The following is a 14,943-nucleotide window of genomic DNA, read 5'->3' as shown; positions in this document are numbered from 1 at the left end:
TTACCACATCTGGCTAACCCAAAATTAGCCACCTTATATCCTGCAATCAGTCATCATATATTAACATTGTTGTTAGCTTACCTCATGCCTTTACACAATCAGTAAAGCAAATCGAACATAATCCATGTCTCTTGATCAGGTAAAGTAATCCAGTTTGTACTTCAGCAGTTTGGGTAAAAATTCCTGCAATTTCTCCCTATTATCACCATAAATTTAATATTCAATACAATACCGTGAAGAGAATGAAAGACAATTGAGACAAAACAAAACAAAACAAAACTTGCTTTATCAACAAAAACAAGTTGACTGGAAGTGACACAATGTATAGGAAATATATATATATATATATATATATATATATATATATATATATATATATATATATATATATATCAAATTTAAGAAAATAATAATATATTAATAAATTACAGTATGTTGTTTCTCTCTTGTTGTCTGATTTAATTACCTGCCTATAGGCCTCTGTAATAATCTGAATCTATTTAGGATTTTCTACATTTTAGCCATTCAGAATATAAAAGACAGTGATTAGCCTACATATTAAATTCAGGCAAAATTAAAAAAAAATATTATCTGCAATATAAATGCACAATTATGAGATTATCTCTGTGATTGAATGCATTATTTGTTCTCTTGACGCTATAATAATCTAAATTCTACAAAAAAAAAATGTTGTTCATTCCAGACAGGCAAAGTTTTCTTGTGCTCAATACTTTGAATAAAAGTATATTGGTAGAGAAAAGCAAGGATTTTAAAGACAACATGAGTCTCTTTTACCATAGGTTTCAATTGTAGCAAAACTAAAACATAACTAAGGTAAGATTGCCACCATATGTTTCCATCTCGGAAAGGCAATTCAGAATGACGTTTCATATCTATTGTTTTATATCTATGTATTAGGATGGAATTGAATTCTCATTCTTCTTTTTTAATCCTTGCATAAGTCAAAGCTCACTGCTTGAATACAGTTTTCCCCCTTTCTGCGCTGTCCTTTTCTGGTCTGTCCTTGCTGAGAGATAAATGGAGAATTGTTAACAAGATGTACATTTCCCAGGTTAATCATCTCCTGTAGGATGTATTCCAGCCTCATTACTGTTGCCAAACAGGATAGATGAAGAGATAATTTAATTTCACTCGAGAGAATAGAAAGTGTTGCCCCCCTGAACGTCTTTGCTCCAGCTCTCCCCCTCAGCTGCCTCGAGGTGAAATTATATTTATCATGCAATGAGCATGAAGGTATCTGCAATCATACATTTCATGGTGAATTGTAGAATTTACATACAGTCAAACTCAGCTTGTTGCAGTGTTTGCTTTCAATAGTGAAACAAACTACAATACAATATGTGTGTGTGTGTGTGTGTGTGTGCGTGTGTGTGTGTGTGTGTGTGTGTGTGTGTGTGTGTGTGTGTGTGTGTTTTATGGAGACACAACACAAGGGACTGTAGCTCTGAGGAACAGTACCATAGAGATCAAAAGCCTTTGGGTGGTTATGTTTCCACCTGCTGAGAAGGAACCTCAGTGCGACCCCATGCAACGTGTCTCTTCCCTCCGGGGAGTCCAGCAAGGGTGGCTGAATAAGACTCCACCCTTTTAAGATCAACATTCATTTTCTCTTGTAGGTTTCTGTGTGTGTGTGTGTGTGTGTGTGTGTGTGTGTGTGACTGTGTGTCTGTGTGTGTATGTGTGTGCTATTTGATGTCAATCAACTAAACATCAGGATAGAAAGATGAGAAATATAGGAAAGATTAAAGTCATCTGTTATGAGGACACTTTTCTAATTGTCTATAATTGCGTCTTTACTGTAGTAGTCTTCGTTGTTAATGGCGAAGTCTGTTATTAAAAGTGTGATACGATAATTTCTCCCAGTCCACGGTTTGTTCTACGCTAAACAGAGCTACATGTGGCTGCTCAAGATGAGTTTGCTGCCATTAGTGGACAATACACACATCATGTTATATCAAATTCTGGGTTCTGTATTATTAATATGCATATGCTGTTGTCACCAGTAGCAACAGGTCTCACTGAATCAATGAGGACAGAAATCGTAAGGATCATATCTAGCTACGTTGAGTAGCTATATATAACAGTTTATAGGTTGAAAGTTACAATGAAGTCATTTTACATGATTAAACTATAAAAAGAAATCATCAGCATATCTGCAGCCCCTCAAAGTTTTAAAAAAAACATTTCTGATGCTAATAGTACAGCCTAAAAATGGCAGTGTTTCTTGGTTAGTATGTCTATTCGAGCAAAACTCTTGTCCACAGCTAGATATCAACAATCATCAACAATTTCTTCACAAATTGCCATGAGGTTTGCTTTCGAAAGTCATGGTCTTGATCTCTCTCAGTGACCTTTTCTCGACCACCACAAGCAAGTGGAAATTTACATTTCTGCAAGAGAAATATCAAAATCCAATGAAAGGTTGCTATGAAATTTACTAACACATTTATGTTTCCCAGAGGATGATTTGTTTGAAGCAGAACTACTTCAGTTCTCCTAACTTTATTTCAGTTGCAGGTCAGGTGAGAAGCAGGACTTGGGTTTAAGCTTAGTATTACACTGTATTTTGGTGGTATTTTCACTGTGCTCTGTAAAATATTATAATTTTTTCATGATGAATTTTGATGTAGGCCTACCTCAGAAAACTTGACCCAGGTTAAGCTGATTGGACTACTTAGCAAGTGAACCATGAGTTGTCCTGACTGATCATCCATTAGTCGCCAGAAAGACTTTCAACAGCCCCCAGAGAAGTGGATTTTTTTTGTGTTGTATTAGTGCAGCTGTGATGAGCAATAGCATCATCTTTTCCTGTTGAGAAAAAGCAGAGAAGTAGGGGCGTAGCACCAGACCCTGGGCCCTAAAAAAAATAAATAATCGGGCCTCTGTACACATGAAACTGTAGGCCTAGCAGTTTATAGGGTAATAACTATTAACTGTAATGCTTAGAGTAGCCTGATAACACACATTTCAAACCTCCTTTGTCAACATTCTCTAGCCTACTTTACTGTGGTTACTACTACATTTTGTTGGTTTTCTTTGTACCTTTACTTGCCAGCCTGCGTACTATGGTGTCTCTCTGATCATCTGTTAATTTATCTGGCCATAGTCCTGGATCCTCTGGCAAAAACTGGTCTGCACTGCTCTGCCTACTTTCCAGTTCTTCAGCTCTCATTTCCACACTGTGCTCAGAGCAACACTCATGCTCCCTGCTGTCTTCACTCCCATCATCCTCAATCAGATGTTCTCTGTCATCTTTCTCTATGAAGGATATCTGATATTAACGTCTTATCCTAATAGTAACCTAATATAATAAAACACACTAAGATGTTAGTGTTACTTAACACCATTCAGTCAAAATGGCTAAACATGGTTTGCTTTATATTTGATATAAGCTTCCCTGGTTTCAAATCCAAAAAGGAGGCTGAGGGGTCTGTTGCTCCCTGCTGTGACAGTTTCTGAAACTGAGGGCCATGTGTTTCACAATGTTAATATCAGCTTCTACTAAATCTGACATAACTATAATGTTGACATGATATGTATCTACCGATAAGATACCAAGCTACCTATGACACTGATTAGCCTATTATTGCTAATTATAGACATTATAGCCTATTAATTTAAAATTAAACATGTTTTAAATTAGGCTATTACAATGGTGTGTTATATGCAAACAGCATTGCTAGTGTAGTTTATTTATTTAGCCTTTACCTCAGATTACAAGTATAACCAAATTATCATTTTAAAGTGTATGTTCTGCTCTTTCTATGGGTTGTCTCAGTCTCAGTCACAGAGATATTCAAGTAGTTTAGCACCATGGATTTCGTTTTTTAGTTTGTGCTCACCTTTCTTTGAAAAGAAGTCAGTTACCAATTGTTTCCCCCCATTTTGTTTTCTCTCCTTCTCCTGTCTTTCCTTTCTTTTTTGGTAGCCTGATTTGGCTTTCTTTGAGAAAGACATTTCTACAGCAGAAGTTGCTCCACCAGACGCCTAACTGAACTAGCTAACGTAAACAAAATGCGTGCAGATGGATTAAACCATTTGGCGCATTAGCAAGGGGTGGGTGAGACCTTAGATGGTCTCTTTTTTGTATACAAAATGTAGTCAGTCAATCAACCAAGTTATTCAGCCAATACACTAACTTTACATTTCATCTGACATGCATTATGAAATTTAATTAGGAAATGAAAATATCCAGGTGAAATAAAATATATTACAGACTTTTCAAGGGCCCTCTCTCCCCTTGGGCCCTGGTAATCAGTATCGGTTTTACCCCCAGTCCGACGCCCGTGCAGAGAAGCAAAGAAGGTTGAGAGATGACAATACCCTTGGCCAAAAATTAAGAGAAAGAGGGTGTTATGTTTAATGTTCTGCTGGCTAAAGATCATGTCAAAGGTGAGAGTGCAGCATTCCATTATGGTCGGCTGTGGGGACCATCAGTGGAAAAAATGTTGTCTTTACAATTGGTCCAAAACAGTGAGTCCAGAGAGAAGTATTGGTATTTGGTGTTTTGGTGTAAACCCACACCCATAATTCACTCTGCAGTACATTTGGTCAGTTACTCTTGGTGTTGTGAATAAATAAAAACACTGAAGGTCCTCACAGGTACAGTGACACAAATGAATGGGACTGCGTTAAAGTGTGTATTTCTGTGTATGATTATTTTCAGATTACATTTTGCATACAATCCTCACAGCTCATATCCTACTGTGTGTATGATCTAATGTATCCAGTCTCGTCTGCATGTTTTTGTCACCATCTTTTTTTTCTGAAAACAGGAAAACAAGTCCTTTTTTTATGTACAGGCACATGCATCATCCTGGCATGGCTCTGCTCACATTGTTCTCATGAGACATTGTCAATGCAGACAAAGGAATGTAAACAGCATATTTCAAAATGTAATACATTATTGTATGACTTATGCCACCTAGGCTTCTTTGATGTGTGTTTGAAACCCAGTAAGCTCTGCTACTTTGAAGAAGGTGGATTGATGAGCATGAATGTTAGATGGATCGTTGTAAAGTGGATTCACATGAAAGCCCTGTTATAAATTAAATAAGAGACATTTGAAGAGAAAAGGAGACACAGACACATTCTCACAAGAATACCTAACCCTTGGGAAACAATCATGGTTGCTAATCCATCTCAGTAAAGTTGAATATGCCTATTTAAACGCTTTAGTCACAAATTCGTTTCACACATTCCTGAGGCTCTGTAAGTGATCAGTGAAGAAAAATAGACGCAACACTCTTTTTCTCACCACTCTCTGAACAACATTAAAGGGTGTGAATATCTAATCTTGTTTTTATCTGTTTCTCTCTCCTGTCTCTCACGCTGTCATGGTCGCTTTCTTTGTTCTGTCTTCACTTCTTCCTGTCTGTCTTATTTTTTACTCACTTGGCCTTTCCTTTTCCTTTTCACGTCAATCCCTCTCTGTATCATTCAGGCATTGGCACACAAGATGGTAGCGCGAAGAAAGACAAGGATTTCAAGGGCAAGTCCCAGAGGCAGGTCCAGTTCAACCCGGGACAGACCAGAGCCACGTGGCGGGTTCGGATACTGACTGATGGGAAGTACGAGCAGGCAGAGACCTTCCAGATTTTGCTCTCAGAGCCGGTAATGGGGGTGATGGAGTTCCCTGCCGCAGCAACAGTTGAGATCCTGGATCCAAGTGACGGTCAGTCTTTATACGTCCTTCACTCAGCGCACACATGAATATTTTTATTTTTTATATAGACCATTGAATATTCTTTTGTGATGACAATATGATGGTGGTGTTTTTCTCCATAATAGACTACAAAAGCTGAAATGTATTTATACATTTTTGCCCATTTAGTCTGAATACTCTTAGAGGTTTTTCTATCTTGGCAGTAGGACCATTTCTAGAATACAGATGCAGAATTTTAGGTGTTTGTAGCATTCATCCATAACAGGGGTGCCCAGTTTCTCTATGGGCTTCATTTATGAAACTCAAAGATTATAAAGAATTGTAGTGCGCAAAGAGCCAATAATTGATTCATTCTTTATTTCCCTTCATAAATATGTTTTTATTCAGTTTAGTGTCCCTATTCCATAACCAGAAAAAAATTTAATGCAGCCTCTATGGACAGACAGTATGGAGGATTATATAATAAGAATATAAGTTAATTAAAGCAGAGGTGTTTGCTTTGCCCATCTAAACAGACAAATGTAACAGACATGGTGAAGTTTCCGACATTTATAATGCACAACACACAAAATCCAAAACCGCCAGTCAAGTTATCAAAGTAATGAAAAATACGAAACACTTTACCGTATATCACATTTGTTCTGTGAAGCATCAGTCAACTTGGCACATGAAGAATTGTCAATATAAACACTTTCCACTTTAGATATAGTCATGTCAAATATGTCCTCTATGAATAAAGGAAGAGAAATATGACATGACAACCAGTGGGGATTTGTTGTAGGGATGATGATTGTGTTGTGTTTTTACACTCACCATTACTGAGTAGAATGCTTATTCCTAAAACCCAATGATACAAAAAAAGCGGTATGTTTAGAGCTACTTGTTAATTTATTTGTCCATTACCAAGGCCAAATCAAAGGTTGGTATCCAAATTTGATATTGCGGTTTAGCAGTTAACATTGGTCAAACCCAGTACAGGAAGTCTTTCGCTTTCTCTCTTAAATTGTTTGTAATCTGCCATTTTTACTCTCTTCGTTCTTTTTGTCTTTGCCTGCAAATTGAAATGTTAATGGAATATTGAGTAGTGTGACATACTGGCTGCTCTGCTCTATTAAGGCCATAATTACTTTTCTGCAGCTTTTACATTCAGTTTTGTGTATGCGTTGCTCCCCTCCTCATTACAACTTTTAAGTAATTGTAGATGTGCAACAAAGATGGAAACACTAAAGCTTCCATTGTGATGTGGTAATGCACAACAGCTGCTCTCATCACTCTCTCATTTTTCTTCTTGTTCTCTCTCTTTCACTATGCTGTTATCTTTCTCTCTCCCCCTCATATTCTCCCTTCTCAATCTATCCTCCCCTGTGGGTTAATTATGGTGTGTGTGGAGGGCAGGTGCTGATTTGTTTTCTGTCATCTCCAGGGATTGTCTAATGTGACAGAGATGTGCCACTCTAATGGGCCAGTGAAGCTTTAGCTATGCCTGTGGCGTTAGATGTACTCCAGCTTCTTTCTCTAAAGATGAAAACTGGCTTTGCCTGGTCTTCTGGTTAGCCGGAGATTCCCTCCCCAGAGGACATGTCAGCTAGGCTAATAGCTTTAGAGGAGGAGAGAGGATCGCTAACTTTAACCAAAAGTGTTCCAAAATTAAGGCGAGTATAACAAGCTAAATTTGTTTGTTTGACAGTCTCTGTCTGCATGAATGCCTGTAGCTCTTCTTTATTGTTTATCATTGTTTTGTTGTAAAAATGCGAACCCTCCACCACTCTTTTGTATAAGCCTGTTGCCTTTTATTAATAATGTGGAGTGGGCTTGTTCTTTATTGTGGTTGCCTGTGGTGCACCCACTTCCAGTACTACAGCAGACACAAACTCTGTTTAATTACCGGGTGTGATAGCCTCCTCCTTTAAAACTTTGTGACTTTCTTCATATATAATCCATGCACAGTACTGACTGAAGATGAAGGTAGCAGCCTGCTGTTTGCTGCAAGCAGTACCAGCATCTTGCAGTCAGTGATATCTTTGTTGTTTCCTCTATATAGCAGGGATGCTATATATCAGTAGATATATCAGTTACGATGCTGCATTTTGCACCAAGGTCATTCCACTAAAGTTTTCTGCTTTGTAATTTTTTGTTCTGTCTGACATCGCAAGGCCAGCTGCAGGCAAGCATATCCTTGTGAAATCATAGGAGCGTGTAGAATATCTTGCCTAATGTAGGACACATCACATTTTGTGAGTGTGCTGCTGCTTTGAATGCTGTGTTAATATATACTGTATGTTACATAGCGCTATCAGATGTGGGTCTTTAGAGGCTGTTTTGTTTTAAATTTACAGTTACTTTTTTGACATTTAGCTTATGGGCATGACCAGTTTTACAATCTGCAACAAAATGTGCAACAACAATCAGACACTAGAAGCAAAGAAAACCTCCCTACATCCATAGAGTATTCATGAAATTATCAATAATGGAGCAGTTCTAGACATAAAAAAATAAAAACCAAACTGTTTTTTTTTTTTTTTTTTTTTTTTTATGTTGGCAAGACAATAGCAAGATCAGGTGCAAGTGTTGACTATTTTAACACCCTCTCTAAAAGCATATGTTTGTTTTTTTCTCCCAATGAATGTTTTAAAATGACTGTGTGTTTTCCTCCAGAAGGTGAACTTGACCCACTTGGCTGAAAATTACCTTTTTGTAATTCTTGGGTGGATTTAGAGGCACTAGAAGAGCTAAGTGTGAGGTGAAATGTGAAAGAACTGTGAGGAGAGGAAGTGTGCAGTAAATGTGTGGAGAGAGAGAGAGAGAGAGAAGAAACTTGGGGTATAACGGTGTGTGTGTGTGTGTGTGTGTGTGTGTGTGTGTGTGTGTGTGTGTGTGTGTGTGTGTGTGAAAGGTAAGCAGTAGACCCTAATCCCCTGCTATGAGTCCCTGTAACCCCCTGGGGAGTGACAGATTGTGGGCAGCGACAGAAAGGAGAAATGGACGAGAGGGGAGAAGATTGAGAGGAGAGTTACCGTAAGAGAAGAGAAAATGTTTGACCCCCTGCGGTGCGTAAGATTGTCGTATGTTGATGACTTCATCCCAAAGAGTCATCTCAGGTGTTGATCTCTTTTTATGCTGGGTGTTGAAATAAACATCCAAATCTGTTTTTTCACAGATTTTTCACACTCCAGCACTTGCAATTTTAATGCAAGTTTTTGTCACACAAGCAAGCACCAAGTGTCTTGAAGCTCCCATCGTTCATTAACTCATTCATTCACACGCTCAAAGAGAGAGGGTGAACAAAGTCACAAGAAGATCTGGGACGAGCTGAAGCTCAGTCCACTCTGCTAGCATTTTTATTGGTCCCTGTGCGTCTGTAGAAAATAGCTCCAGCATTTATTGTTTCTGTATAAGTTCTTTGCTTTGATAGATGATGCTTTCACTGGCTCTAAGTCTCTCTCTCCATCACAAAGTCGTCTCAGAGAAGGAGAGACGAGTGGAGAATGAGAGAAAGAAAAAAATTAAAGTGATGGTTTTGCTGGTTCTGCTGACCCCTCTGCGTATAGAAGAGTCGATGTGTGAAACTCCAAGTTGATGCCACTCTGTGGGAGGAACTTTGAGGCTTGCATGTGGAATTGTCTGCGACACACCAGGCAGTAAGAAAAACTTCCAAAGGGGTCTCTTTGAAGAGCACCTCTGGTTGCATCGGACCGAAAAACTGTGAAGGAGTGTTATTTTTGAATATGAATAAGCTCACTGCAGGACCACCACTTCAATAGATTTATATAAAGAAATTCAGCTGCAGCTCACTAATGCAGAGCCAGAACAAAAGCCCTTGATGGCCTAATGTACTGTGGATTTTTGTAGATTGTTATACATATCATTACCCTTTTCTTTTTACCTCTCTCCCTTCATTCATTCTCTTTTCTCCTCCAAACAGAGTCGACTGTGTTCTTTCCTGAACAGATCCACTCAGTGGAGGAAGATGTTGGAGAGCTTTTCATCCCGGTACACCGCAGTGGAGACATCAGCCAGGAGCTCATGGTGGTCTGCTACACACAGCAGGGTACAGACTAGCTTTTTCTCACCTCATCTCACCTGTTTACCCTCAGGGTACCCTGCCTGTCTGCCAGCTTGCTAGTCAGACTAATCATATTAGATGATGAATGTTATTTTTACCACATATCCTGTATTTACATAGATAATTAAAGTGTGAGGTATAGATAAAACATTAAACTTAGTTTAAAATACACATATTATCATACTTGAAATAAATAATAACAGCATCCGACAACACTCATAACTCACATTTAAATGTTGTTTAGGGATACTGCACACAAAAAAAAGTCTCATTCAATTTGAGAATAATAGTAGTATAGTTTCAATCTTGTTTGCATTTCCATCAAAGATTGTGCCTTCAAATCTGGTATTCACACTGTTTGGATGTGATGTTAATGTACCCATGTTTATGTTGGAGTGTCAAGTGCACCTGTTGCACTTTTCCTGTTTGATATGCCAATGAAATCTGTTTAAAACACAGCCAACGCACTGGAAAAGATGCAGTTCACACCACATTTGCATTCTCACGAATGAAAAGTAGCAGCATAAGCTCAGTAGTATCACCGTTAGCTGTTAGCTGGGGCTTTTTTTTGAGTTTTAAAGTCATTTATTCAAATCAATAACATGCTTCCATACAACCTCCGCAACAGCACCACTCTCTTTTTGTAGCATGTATGTTCTCCTCATGCAGTTAAGTCCCGTTAAATATATGTAGACACATGAAGTGATAATGCATTCACTGATTAGATTAATGAAGGCACTTTTGTTAAATGTTAAACAGCTATAATGGCTACACCACAGGTTTGATTTTGAGACAACCCGTGGAGTTGGTCTGTTTCCATTGTATTCTGGCATTAAAATGCTTGCTGCAATTAAAGGTCAAACTTTCACAAGCCGTAATGTCTACCGTCTGATTTTATATAAACGAAAGGGAAAATGTATCTAATTACTGATGACATTTTTTTGTTTGTTAACCTGATGTGCTCAAACCTCTCTGAAAATCACTACTTTTCACATCAAATTCTGAGAATTATGAATATGTAAATTATTATTACTACTATAAATGCAGTGGATCCATTACAGGAAAAAATTGACCTGAAACTAAGCACTCAGTATTCCTAAGATAAAATATGCTGTCTGAAAAACTGCTATACAGTATGTACCAAGGGCTTGCATTTTCTGATGCCTTTTACAAATACTATGTTTTATTTATGTACTTTTTAAATGTGGAGTATCTTTAATTTTTTTCCTAAACTCCTGTTGTCTCTACTTTTGCTGTTCCCTCTGAAGGTTCTGCCTCAGGGACCATTCCTACCACCATCCTGTCTTACTCGGACTACATCTCCCGTCCGGAGGAGCACGGCAGCGTCCTTCGCTTCGATAAGGGCGAGAGGGAGAAGCGGTGTCTCGTGGTGATTATCGACGACTCTCTGTACGAGGGAGAAGAGAGCTTCAATGTCACTCTTTCACTGCCTGTCGGAGGGCGTCTGGGAATCCACTACCCCACCACCAAAGTCAACATCTTGGAAGATATTGATGATGGTAAGGCATGCTTATGCTGCCCCCCATCTTCCTATTTCCAGTGATCTTTCTGTGCAAGTTATAATAACGTTGTAGAAAAAAATTCCTGTTAAACAATTTTCTCTTTGAACGTGATATACCCAAATCACACAGATGAGAGGTTGTGGTGTTATGTCTCCAAAGAGACTGAGAAGATTCCATTTCTATCAGCATGGTACGTGTATGTTCAGGGCTTTAGGTTAAACAACACATACTACGTACTATATGGACACATACAGTACAGGTGCATTAAACACAGTGTGTGGGTGTCCACAGTGCTTGACGTTCTTGACGTGAATTGTCATCAGAGCCTTTATATCACAGGAATTCACTTAATTAAGCTTGTTTACAGACTTACTGGCTGTTGAGGCATGTTGGAAACACGATGACATAGACTGTTTACCCGCAGCAGACACATGGAATCAACCTCCTGTTACACTGTCATTCAGACAATTTTTAATTAAAGTCGAGACTCACACAGGAGTCCAGTGGGACTACATTATGTAGACATGTCCCTGGTCGGCTTCATCCTGTTACAACATCGTATGGACAAAGTAGATTAAATCTTCTGACAGGCACAGAAATGAGTAGAGGATTTATCTGGGGAGGGAGAAGCCTGCTGGGAAATTATTATTCCAGTCTACAGGCATTCCCCACCATCTCACTATTTTGCATTGATACACTTTATAAACATTATTAGAAAGATTGAATGTCTCTGCTCAAGATTTCTTGTTAAATGCTATGCTATGGATTGTTACATTATAGTCCCACTTCTTTTTTCTAGAGACGAGGGACTGGTGCTGTAATATATTTGGGTCAAATTCCAGCATCACCAAGGCCTTATAAATAGTGTCAAGGAAGTTTTTACTGTCCTTATGTATGTCCTCTGATACACGCTAATAAGCTAACCCACTCATCTGGCATCAAACTAGAGAAATGCAAACTATCAAAATTGCCCAGGTTTCCTGTTAGTAAAATCCTAAACCAATATTTTAAGATGAGTTCTGAGAAAACATATCAACAATAAGATCTGACTGACCTACATCTAGTCCAGTTAGTTAATTACTTGTTTGTATTGGCTACAATGCTCTACATGTATAAACATGGCTGTGCCCTGAATTAATTTTCGTTCCTATTTGAGTGTTCTCTTACCTTGTTAAGTAGATATTGAACTTATTATTGGTCATATGTTGTGACCTTTATTGATGTGAAAGCAGGCCCGGATTATCCATAAGGGCACTTGGGCCGGTGCCCAGGGGCACCAACCATTCATTGATTAACAATAATCAAAAGTGGCCAGCTTAAACCCCCCAAAAATGTTATCATAATAATGAATGTAAAATATTTACTGTTATAAAAAAAATGATAAATGGTTGGCTTTGGCCTGCGTGAAAGGGGCCCATAACTAAAATGAATTATTAAATATAGTTAAAGCTATAGTACGTAGTTTCTGCCGCTCACATCAGGAATTGTAAGTAATGACAACAAAACTGTTGGCGCATCCACATGATACAAAAGCCTTCCATGACCGCAAAACACATTCATTTATTTTGTCATACATTGTATTGGAAGGAATAGTGTCAAAGAGGACTTGTCATACCATTGACAGATTGCAGACTGTGATAAATAAGACAATGACGACTCATTTAGGGATACAAACAATTGTGCCAAATTGAATGTGTGTGTGTTTGTGTGTGCATGGAGGCATCTGGGGGCTAGTTAACAGGAAACATGACACACTGTCTGATTGTTAGTATATTGTCAGAAGACTTCAGTTGTGTTGCTGAGTTCAAAGGAATGGAAATATGTTTGTGAAAGCCCAACTCCAGTGAGAGGTGTCATTTTTAGCCTCCCAAAGGATAATACACCGTCACAGACAGCACTAATACCTGCACCCAGAAAGTCAGACTGCACCCTCCTTCACTTTAATACAATTCAAAAAGCACAGCATTCAATTCAAAATGTAAAAATCAGTACACATCATTACATCACCCTTTAATACACCCTCAACTGGCCAAGGAAAAAACAAGAATGTTTTTGTGTGTGTGTGTGTGTGTGTGTGTGTGTGTGTGTGCATAGACCAAGTTAATGTTAGACCTCAAATTCTGCATCAAAGGTAAGTGGTGAGAAAAGCACTTGTAAAACTCTAAGTGTGACTGCTAGTGCTCTCTCTAGCCCCATTTTTCCTTCCCCCCAGGTCAAAGTCAAGTTCAGTCCGCCGTTCTCCTTCCATCTATTTTTCCAGTAACACCTTTCTCTCTCTCTCTCTCTCTCTCTCTCTCTCTCTCTCTCTCTCTCTCTCTCTCTCTCTCTCTCTCTCTCTCTCTCTCTCTCTCTCTCTCTCTCTCTCTCTCTCTCACACACACACACACCACACACCAGATTCTCTCAGTCGGGTGCATATGGCCACAGCTGAGTTTGTAGTATTGTAGATTAGCTCAAATATTTCTTGGAAACCCAGTCCTTTATTTCAATATTAGGGCAGCCTTACCATTGGTTACACTCCCAAATGAGTATATATGCTCGCTCATTGCTTGTTTGTACATTATGACCTCGCTGTAAACCAAATTATTTTAATTATGCATTCCATCTTCCACATATCCTCAATTAGCATACAGGCAGCAAATTGTGGTGAGAAGGTCATTTTCTTCCTTAACTTTATTTACCTCCTGTTGAATTAAAAAAGAAAAGAAATAAAAATAGTCAAGAAAATTTGAGAAAAGTTAGACAAAATTAACGTGATGTACGTAGCAGAACATATATCATTATGTATGTTATGTATGTATATATGCATTTTAACCCAAAGCACCAGTGGGAAGTTTATAACATAAAGAAAAACACCTTATGCTTGAGGGTAATATTTACAGACAATTTTGTAAGATCTTCCAAAAGCAAGGGCCCTTCTCTATAGGACAGCTGAGAATGCTTTATAAACTGTATTTAAAGGCACAGTGACACACAAATGGCTACAGTAACCCACACATTGTAATTATCACAATTTGGCTGTGCACCTTCACCAGCCCTCAAACACACTTTAGAGTGCTAAACCACAGGCATGGCCCCAGAAGGCAGAGAGGACGCAGTTCTCACTCATCACTCAATTCCCTCTTGAGTTGACAAAAATGTGTCGTCTGCAGGCACAGTTGGGACATGTGTGAATTCTGACATGTATATTAGCAGTCAAGCAGAAGTTTCCTCTCTGGGCATAAAGGAATGTGTGCCAGACTGCTTACATAGTGTTTACAGATATGCTACATGTTTCCGCTACTGTTGTTGAGGCATGCATTAATAATAACCATGCCATAATAACCATCCAAAAATTACACTTATCAGCACCATCACTGTTTACCAAAGTATTTGGTTATGTTTTTATCCATGTGTTTTTCCAACCTACACAATCTGTAATTTTTATTTGACCCTGCCACTGTGCAAATACACAAATTCTATTTGCATTACAAACCAGCGCTACATCTGTTAGCTGATGCAGAGTGTGTAGGAGTAAAGGTATGAGAGAAAGACAGATGCATTGAGAAACCTCAAAGTCTTTAGATAGAGAGAGAGGACAAAGGCTGCACTTGATGTGTGATACTCGCTAGGTATTGTTTCCCTGGGCTGTCACTTATTCTGTTAAATTGAGAGTCAAACTGTAACTGCAG

At 38.6% G+C, this 14,943-nt stretch overlaps 1 protein-coding gene across 1 annotated transcript in view; it reads left to right on the top strand.

The window, feature by feature from the left end:
• LOC114566569 (FRAS1 related extracellular matrix 2) overlaps positions 1–14,943 on the top strand; it is a 60,821-nt gene that overhangs the window by 28,327 nt on the left and 17,551 nt on the right. Inside the window, exons 4-6 of the mRNA XM_028595127.1 lie at positions 5,465–5,695; positions 9,609–9,734; positions 11,018–11,269. Of these exons, the coding sequence (XP_028450928.1) occupies positions 5,465–5,695; positions 9,609–9,734; positions 11,018–11,269 (609 nt within the window). The remainder of the gene's footprint in view (positions 1–5,464; positions 5,696–9,608; positions 9,735–11,017; positions 11,270–14,943) is intronic.

Source organism: Perca flavescens, chromosome 13, assembly GCF_004354835.1.
Source record: "Perca flavescens isolate YP-PL-M2 chromosome 13, PFLA_1.0, whole genome shotgun sequence".
Taxonomy (NCBI): domain Eukaryota; kingdom Metazoa; phylum Chordata; class Actinopteri; order Perciformes; family Percidae; genus Perca; species Perca flavescens.
The sequence above is the reverse complement of the archived record's forward strand: the minus strand, read 5'-3'. Positions and strand labels throughout refer to the sequence as shown.